General features: G+C 29.3%; 1 protein-coding gene across 1 annotated transcript; it reads right to left on the bottom strand.

Moving 5' to 3' along the window:
- Positions 1 to 2,201: 2,201 nt before the first annotated feature.
- Positions 2,202 to 5,844, bottom strand: LOC136081872 (E3 SUMO-protein ligase ZBED1-like). The gene is made up of 3 exons (XM_065800187.1): positions 4,386 to 5,844; positions 3,439 to 4,215; positions 2,202 to 3,112 (listed from the first exon to the last, which is right to left on the bottom strand). Exons 1-3 carry the CDS (start codon positions 4,636 to 4,638, stop codon positions 2,739 to 2,741), a joined length of 1,404 nt encoding a protein of 467 aa, XP_065656259.1. The 5' UTR covers positions 4,639 to 5,844; the 3' UTR covers positions 2,202 to 2,738.
- Between the last annotated feature and the right edge of the window lie 3,980 nt (positions 5,845 to 9,824).

The raw sequence follows: 9,824 nt of genomic DNA, 5'->3' as shown, positions 1-9,824 counted from the left end.
TTTAACGCGACAACGGCTCCTAAGCGAAGGTAAATACGCCATTTTGAAATACGATAAAATATTTACGCGAGATTTTAAAAAATATTAAACGAGATTTTAAAAAATAGCGCAACACACTTTTGTTTTACTGAGTAAACGCGTTCTAAATTTTACATTCTAAAATAATGGCAATAAAAAATAAAACAATAGATTTTGAAACGATGCGCTTTAATGTCTTTGAAACCGCGAATAATATACTCAATGACGCTGATACGCAAATTTTTCTAATGTATAATTTTAAATCTCGATATTTTGAAACAGAAACTTTCAAAACTGAACTTGAAGCTTATAAAAATAATTTTACGGTAATTCACATAAGTATAAGAAGCATAAATAAAAATTTTGACAAACTTAAACATTTCCTAATTGATTGCAATTATTCATTCAGTATGATTTGCCTAACAGAAACTTGGTGTTCTGATGAATCAATCCAAAATAACTCTAACTTTCAAATTCCAAATTATAAATTTTTATCTTCTGAAAGGAAAGCATACAAAAAAGGAGGAGGGATTGCAACTTATGTTCGGAATAATCAAGTGATAAAAGTGAGAAAAGATCATTCCATTTCTAACCCCGATAGTGAGGTCTTTACAATAGAGATCATCAACTCCAAATTTAAAAAATATTATAGTCTCTACCTGTTGAAGGCCACCTGAAGGTAATAATAAAAAATGTTCTAATTATCTAGAAGAAATTTTTCTTAAAATCAATAAAGAGCAAAAAAAGTTGTTCTGTATCGGGGACTTAAACATAGATTGTTTAAAATACAAAGATTGTGCGATCACTAAATTATTTTTTGATAACATGTTTCAACATTGTATTTTACCAATTATTAATAAACCCACACTGGTAACCTCGAATACTATTTCTGCTATAGATAACATACTAACAAACTCATTTCTAGATACCTCCTTAAAAGCAGGAATAATAAAAATTGATATAACAGATCATTTTCCAATTTACTTTAGAATAAAACATGATACAAAAATAAATAATAACTCGAAAAAAAAAATTTATAAAAGAAAAATAAATAAAAATTCTATTAAATGTTTTAAAGACGCACTATCGGCAGTAGATTGGGTTAAAGTGTATCAAGAATGTAACCTTGGGAACACAAACTCTGCATATAATACTTTCACAGATATTTTTCTAAAACACTATAATAATCATTTTCCAATCAAAAAAAAAAGAAATAAAAGTAAAACATTTGCGCCATTGATATTTAAGTTCTAAATATAATTTCAATTTCCAATTTTACTTAGTTCTTGAAGCATTGATATAATTTCTAATTTTAATTTTACTTCTTTTGAATCAGTTCTGATTAAATTAATTTCAGTTCAGTTCTTATGATTTCAATCATTTTAATTCTTATTTCAGTTTCTAAATCAGTTCATATTTTACTTCTATCAAATTTCACAGCAATTAGTAGTCCTAACGACACATTTTTTTGAAAAAATTAAAGTGCAATCTTGAAGTTTATGAATTTGGGTAACTTGTACTTGTTGCATTCATTAAAAAAAAAAATCTTATGGCTCCTTCCGGGGCCTTAAAAAGAAAAAAAAATTACCCCACCCCGGGGTAAGTTGGCGCAAACTATAATAAAGATTACAAACGTATTAGTGAGTAAAAATTTACAAAAATTTTTTAATATTTCTATGAGCTAGAAGCAGTTAGTAGTTTGAATATGAAGCCAAAACAACACCCCACCTTTGTTCCTGGTAACAAAATCCCATAAAAATTTTTTTTGTAAAAAATAAATTAAAAAATTTTTTTTTTGTAAAAATAATTTTTTTCAATATTGTTACAAATAATAATTGTAAAAAAAAATTGATTTTATAAAGATATTTTGTTTTTCAGCTTCCCCTGTGAAAATTTTGCCAATAAACCCCAAAAGCTTTTCAATAAACTGCCTAAAGATCCTGAAAAACGACAACTACTAAAAAAACCTGACTGATAATAGTAAATCAGTTGTGACTGGAATATTTATAGTAGTTTTATTCATAGGACCCAAGATGAAATGATCAATTAGGAAAGTTCCCTAAGATTTCTGATACTTTTTGATAAAAGACTATGCACATAAACGCAATTCGTCTACTTACCCCTGCAGACAACTAGCCCCGGTCTCCCCTATCATTATTTCAAGAAATAATGTAATACATGAGTTTCAAGAAAGAAATTTAAAAAATTTTTTAACTTAGTAATAAACATCTAAATAAGCATACAAATAGTCATAAAATATTCAATGTTTCAATTGAGTTATAATAAGATTTTTTTTTTGAAATTGAAAGAAAATATCTGGTTGAATTATAATTACAAGTTTTTGTTCAGTTTCATAAAACTCTCATCTCTAATGATTTTTTCATTCGATTGCGGCGACCAACAGTTAAAATTCCACAAAGTGAAAAAATCCTTTCTACAAACGCCTGTGATGCTGGGGCGGACAGTAAATCTTCAGCCAAAATTGCAATCTTGCTATACTTGCTTTTGTTTTGTTTCCAAAAGAGCAGGCCGTTACTTGGCAGCGCTTCATCATCGCTTATGTCAACCAAATACCTTGACAGCTGACTTGCAACAGTGATATTGTCTTGGTTATAAATCTTTCCTTCTTTTGTAAAGATTATATTTGACAAGAACTTAAAGCGCTTTATGGCAGCAAATTCACATTCAGATCAATTTGACTCAGCAGCAGCTTGTAATTCTTATTCTACTCCACAAACTTTTATTATATACATATTTGCTGCATGGAGCAAGATGTCCATTTCCGGTGTGAGTATAAAGACAGCAACGGTTGGATCTAACAAACATGCAGCAGACGGAAGAGGATTAAACGTATCTGAGTCCGGCTGCAGAATTGATTGAAACCGTTGACGTAGATCTTCAAGAAGATTCGCTGTCAAAGACTTGTTGGTAGGATATTCTTGTAAATGGCATTCCAAATTGAGTATAGGTGGTAGAACCTGTGAAAGAGACTGGGCATCGGTCTGAAGTATATCTGTTTGTACTGCAAATGGTTCCAAAAGTGAAGAAATGTTTTGAAGACGAACCCATTCACTTGCTTTGAATGTGTCGATTCCTAAATTTAAGTAAACTATCTGTAATTAAAGTTTACTAATAACAATTGTAATAACTAATAATTGTCATTGATATACGTCTCTTTTTTCCATGCTGTTGTAATGTGATTTAAAAGGCAGGGTAAAGTCTTTCCGTGTTATTAGTAAACCTAATTTAAAGACTATATGCCCTGTCTTGTTTTTTAATGATAATGACTAATGAACTTACAATTTATTAACATTTTCGTTATTTTAGTTTAAATAAGGTAAGACACAATTTTGTAGATTTAATAAAATTCCGAAAACAATTTATATACACTAATAACAAAAATAATAAAATAATATGTACCAGTTTCTGTAAGAACTTCATTCACCGATGTCTTTATTTTCAACAGCCGGTCAATCATCTGATATGTACTGTTCCATCTTGAGGTGCAGTCAGTTATCACAGACTTCCCACACTTGTCAATAAGTTTCTCAATTGCCACACTCGATTTCCTAATTCTTGATACAACTTGTCTCGTTTCTAAGATGGTTGCACTATAATGTTCATAAACTGGTTTTATGAGAAGCTGGAGTGTGTGAGCCATACAGGGCATTCGACGATATGGAATATGATCTGGTAGGAATAAATCAGTTTGTTCTGACTGAGACTGGATCTCTTCCTCATCAGTTTCATGTTCAGACTCGTCAGATTCAAACTCATAAGATTCAGATTCGTCAGATTCAAACTCATAAGATTCAGATTCGTCAGATTTCTTAGCTGCATGCACTTCCTGTAAGAGCCTGATGGCTTTAACCATATTAGACCCGTTGTCTGAAACAATCAACATAACTTGATTTTCTCTAATACCCCACTGGTCAAGACATTTCTTTAAACATTCGGCAAGCATCTCACCCGTGTGGGGATGTTGGAGTTCCATCAAATTTAGGAAAGCATGTCGTGTTTTATCAATGGTGGTGTCATAGAAACAAGCAGATACTCCAAGGAACGATGCTGTGAGACCCTTCTTCGTCCAACCATCAAGACAAATTGTTACTTTACGTGTATGATTTATCAAGTCTTTCAGTTGTGCAGATTGTCGAAGAAAACGCTCGTTTATCCGCTTGTTCAGTGTTGCAGACCCTGCAATATAAAATTTAAATTAGTTAAAATTTAATGCACATCAGTTTGTGTAGTTAGTTACTATAGTGTTACACTAATGATACGATAATTACAGGTAAACATTTAAAAATTGTTTAGCATTGAATGAATCTAAAACAATAATTTAAAAATTTAGTTGCGTTAATTATTACCTGGCAATTTAAATTTTGGGTCAAGCGTTTTTATCATCTTTCGAAACGACGGCTGATCTAGCAATACCATTGGATAGCTGGTATTAACAATCATTTCAATTACGCTATCCTGACGCACTTGATATTCACTTGATTCCGTTGGCCACGCGGTGATTCGGTGTTCAAAGCTCTCTCTTATTGTCTGGGTTTTTGTCTTTCCACTATTTTGGGAAGATGTAGAATTGATTTCATCAATTTTACGTTTCAAAAACATTTTTTCTGCATTTCGTTTTTTCTTTTCATCCGTGTAACATTTGTGTGTCTCTTTATGTATTCTCTAAATGTGCGCTACTAAGTTACTGGAATTTTTTCCGGCAAGAAATGCGCCACACGCGCCCTCATTATTTATGTCCTGTACTAGACACTTGAATTTGTCAGTTTTTTGATCGTAAACGAAGAATTTCCATACAGGACTGTCACGCTTCCTACCAGCCAACATCCTTGATAAACTCATTATTCTGTTATTGATTGATTTGCAACTCTTAAGAATCTATAGATTTTTATTTTATTTCACAACAAAAGATTGGACGCATTGAATTTATACTTAACGTAATGACAAGCACGTGACCAGTTTTGTGGTCCATTAATACATTCTATAATCATTTCAAATATCATCGTTATGGTAAAACATGTGCGCCAATTTCAAACCAAGTATGTAAAATTTGTAAACTAATTGTCAAAAAAAAAACTAATTATTGTATCAAAACTTTTTTAATATTCAATAATTTTCGTTCGTTAATAATTCTTAATTCTATTCCTATTTTCGTTTTTTGATGCTTATATTCAATTCTATTTAAGTTTTCGTTCTTCAGATATATCCTAATTTTAAGTTTTTATTCACATTAACGAAATCAATTATTTTTACTTTAAATTTTACTTCACGTTAATGAAAATATCACTGATTTGAGCTGTCCATGGATCACCAGCGGAATCAAAAAATCTTCAAAAACTAAGCAAAGACTATATGTTAAATATTTGAAAAACAGAAATGAAGAAAACCTATCTACTTATAAACAATATAAAAATCTTTTCGAAAAAATCAAAAAACATTCTAAAAAAGTTTATTATTCTAAATTAATTCAAAAAACAAATGGAGATACCAAAAAAACATGGAACATCATGAAAGAAACAATCGGAAAAAAGTATATAAAAACAAACTACTTACCAGATAGAATTATTATAAATGAAATAGAACACAACGATAAGAACTCTATTGCCGAACAATTCAACAATTTTTTCGCAAATATTGGCCCTAACATGGCGTCTAAAATTCAAACCACAAATAACTCCTTAGAAAATTATTTTACTGATCTAAATAGCGAACTAACTTTCAACGGATTAAGCTATGAAGAACTCGAAAATGCAAAAAACTCTTTAAAAATCAACAAAGCACCAGGAATTGATGAAATTTGTAACAATATTGTAATGAGTATCTTTCCGGTAATAAAGAAACCCCTCTTCGAAATACTTAAATCTTCAATTACAACAGGAACCGTTCCAGAGAAATTGAAAATTGCAAAAATTGTACCAATATATAAAACTGGAGAACCATGCTTACTAAACAATTATAGACCAATCTCAATTCTTCCTGTATTCTCAAAACTCCTCGAACGAATAATTTATAATAAATTATACCAATACATAACAAACAACAACATCTTAAATACAAAACAATTCGGCTTTCAAAAGCAACATGCAACCGAACATGCAATCGTAGATCTTGTAAATAGCATCAACTATTCATTTGTTAATAAAGAATTTGTTTTAGGAATCTTTATAGATTTATCGAAAGCATTCGATACTGTTGATCATGCTATGCTGCTCAAAAAATTGGAAAAATATGGCGTAAAAAATGTTGCATTACTCTGGTTTAAATTTTTTTTGCTTAACAGACAGCAATGTGTTAATACTGATGAAAATATCTGTTCAAAATTGCTTAAGATTAAATGTGGCGTTCCCCAAGGTTCCATTCTAGCTCCCTTATTGTTCTTAATATACATTAACGATCTTCCGAAAGTCTTAAACAAACTTGATGTAATAATGTTTGCAGATGATACTAATTTATTTTATTCATCTCAGTCTATTAAAGAACTTTTTGAAACAACGAATGTCGAACTTGAAAAACTTAATACCTGGCTAAAATCTAATAAATTATCTTTAAACACAGAAAAAACCAATTACATTTTATTCCATCCCAACCAAAAAAAGAAAAAAAATACCTAATATATTACCATTGCTAAAAATAGAAAACAAAAATATTGAAAGAACCTCAATAACAAAATTTCTAGGTTTACTAATTGACGAAAATATTTCATGGAAAGCACACATTGACTATTTAAATACTAAAATAACCAAAAACATTGGCGTGCTATACAAAGCTAGACCAATGTTATCCCAAGAAAATCTAAAACATCTTTATTTCTCATTTATACAGACCTATTATACATATGGAAATATAGCATGGGCAAGTACCAATAAATCCAATTTGAAATCACTTAATCGACGTCAAAAATATGCCGTTAGAATTGTCTATAAAAAAGACAAATTCACTCATGCTGAACCTTTGTTAAAACTCCTTAATGCACTAAACGTCTATAGAATAAACATTTATCAAAACTTATTGTTTATGCTGAAATATAAACTCGGGCTTGTCCCATCACATTTCTCAAATGATTTCTTTAAAAGCAATAGAAATAGATATGACACTCGAGAAGTAGGAAACTTTAATGTACCGTTTAGAAAAACAAAACTATCGCGTTTCACAGTTTCATATCGCGGTCCCTATCTCTATAATAAACTGATATCCAGAAATGCCATAATTACAAAATTAGATAACCTAAATTTTTTGAAAATCTTACTAAAAAAATTCGTTTTAAATATAAACAATTATATGAACTTACACTAAACTAATACTGAAACTAGAGCCAAAATTAACGTTGAAACGAAAATCCCAAAAAACTTCAATAACAAATATTAATATAAAAATATATAAATCAAAAATAATTTTATTTATGCCTAATCATATATTTATGTGTACAAAATCTAGCATTTATCAATTATTTATTATCTTACATTTTATTATATGTGAATCCAATATAAAATAATATCCACATTAAATACCACGCTATAAAATTATTTACATTACTTTCGTGGGCATAATTGAATCGATGTATACAAAAACGTTCTAAGTCATAAAATCTATTTTTTCGGGGAATGAGAAAAAACTTATTAAATCCAAAATTATTACTTTAATGAATTCAAAAAAAAAAATCTGGGTGCTTTTTGACATCTTTAAATATTAGATTTGTTAAAATATATATCAAAATTTGTGATATATATATGTGTTATACATAGTTAAAGTTGTCTGACTTAAAAATAGTTTTTATGACTTAGAACGTTTTTGTATACATCGATTCAATTTACCCAGTTTGAGAAGGACTGCATTGTATTAAGTACAGTTAAATTTCGATAACTCTAACACCAGTTAATTCAAACTATTTTATCTCGAAGTATTTTTATAGTTCTTTTGAAAGCAGGAATATGTTTTACATCACGTTGAATCGTTTTCCGTAGTTATTTGTAGGAGAGAGTTAGCGTGATACTGTAACAACAAAGTTTTGTTAGTTTAGGTAGTTAAGTTCAAATTTTTTTAATTCAATTTTTTTTTTTTGAACAAATTCTTTTAATTCAATTAGCTGAACTTAGTGCAGCAAGTTCATAAACCTTAGGTGTTTTTTATATAAAAATAAATAAATTGACCTCACAGCTATAAATACTTAATCTTGGTATATTATACCTGAATGTTTCAGCCTTAGATGTTTAGTCATTGACTAAGTAGAGTCTTTCAGTATCTTTTCTACAATAATGAGACTCCGATTTTTCTAAAGAATCAATAAACTCATTTGCAAATTGCTTTGGATGAAAACCATTGAGACTAGCAAAAAAACCAGGTTTAGAACACGTCGTATAAGGATTTGTTTTTGCGTATTCTGTTTGACAAAAACGACGTACTGTGCTTTTAGACAATGCCAGAGTGTTTAAAAAAAATTGCTGGCATACGGGTTGTATAACATTTTTTACTTTAAGATGGTATGCAAACTCATTATTTCTACAGTATTTATCGTATGGATTAAAGACTGTCCTTCTTTTAGTGTTGCTAATACAAACTAAAAGCTTAACCGTTTCAATTTTCAGATTTTTGTCGAGTTGATAAAATTCGGTAAAATGTGTTGTCTAGTTTGGTCATCAATACCACTACACCGCATTTTTTTTTTGCATACACGTTACATTATTGCATCTTGGACCAAGTTTTTTGGCACTTTTTTTGAAACGCCATCAATTAGCTTAGTTCTGGTGTAATCTTTTCCTTGCTGGGCAGTTTAAGGTTATTTGGAGGTTCAACTAATAAAAAATCTTTTTTTATTTCTGAAAATTTTACTATTTCAGCCATATTGCAATCAAAAAAAGTTAGGTAACATTATAAATATTATAACCGCACCGCATTAAAACTTGGTGGTTCGTTCTATACAGGGTGTCTGCAAATATTCTAGAATAGATTTTTATGACTTTTTACCTGTATTCCCTGACTTAGTTTAAAGCTACGGGAGCCCAACATAAAAAAAAGCCTTTTAATTGCGAGTATATAAATATGAATACTATGTTCAAAACATCAATAAAATCTCATGAGAAAACCCTGATTTTTTACAGAAATCTGAATTCCTTGAAATGCCTGACTTGGAAGAGACCCTGTATGTATGTATATATATATATATATATATATATATATATATATATATATATATATATATATATATATATATATATATATATATATATATATATATTTATTCATTTTTTCATAAAAAATTATCATTGGTTAGTTGCCCCCTTTGGACAGGTCTCGAAGATGGTCAGGGGGCGTTAAACAAATTTCGATATATATATGGTAGAACCGAGTGTCGCTTCAATTCAAAAAAATGATTCGATTTTTTTGAATCATTTCTTCTTTTGGACTGTTGACCTTTGGGTAAGATATTTTAAGAACATATTGTTTACCAAAACAAGTCCTACACATTTGAAAAACGTATTTTTCAAATTGCCAGTTTACAACTAGGAGAAATTAAATAATTTTTAATTTTATGTAAAAAAAAATTAACAACTTTTACTCTCAAACGAATTTTCATTTTATAATTTTCAAGTGCATTCATTAAAAGAAAAAAAAAAGGAAAAGAGAATAATAATCAAGGGTCCAACAACACTTCGATATAAGGGATAAAAAATGGACATACTTTAGCAAGACCGAACTTAATAATAAAATAACCTATACAAATAAAAAATGTATTAATATAACCAATTAAATTTGATATGATAAAACGTTTCTATAAAATTAAAGTTTTAAAA

This window comes from Hydra vulgaris, chromosome 06 (assembly GCF_038396675.1).
Source record: "Hydra vulgaris chromosome 06, alternate assembly HydraT2T_AEP".
NCBI lineage: Eukaryota > Metazoa > Cnidaria > Hydrozoa > Anthoathecata > Hydridae > Hydra > Hydra vulgaris.
This window is presented reverse-complemented; position numbering and strand designations above follow the sequence as displayed.

Excerpts from the sequence above, each read along its gene's own strand:
- LOC136081872 (XM_065800187.1), bottom strand. The coding sequence starts at position 4,638 with ATGTTTTTGAAACGTAAAATTGATGAAATCAATTCTACATCTTCCCAA. Across the intron at positions 4,216-4,385 it reads CCCAAAATTTAAATTGCCAG|GGTCTGCAACACTGAACAAG; the intron begins GTAATAATTAAC and ends TTTATATTGCAG. Across the intron at positions 3,113-3,438 it reads TGAAGTTCTTACAGAAACTG|GAATCGACACATTCAAAGCA; the intron begins GTACATATTATT and ends ACTTAAATTTAG.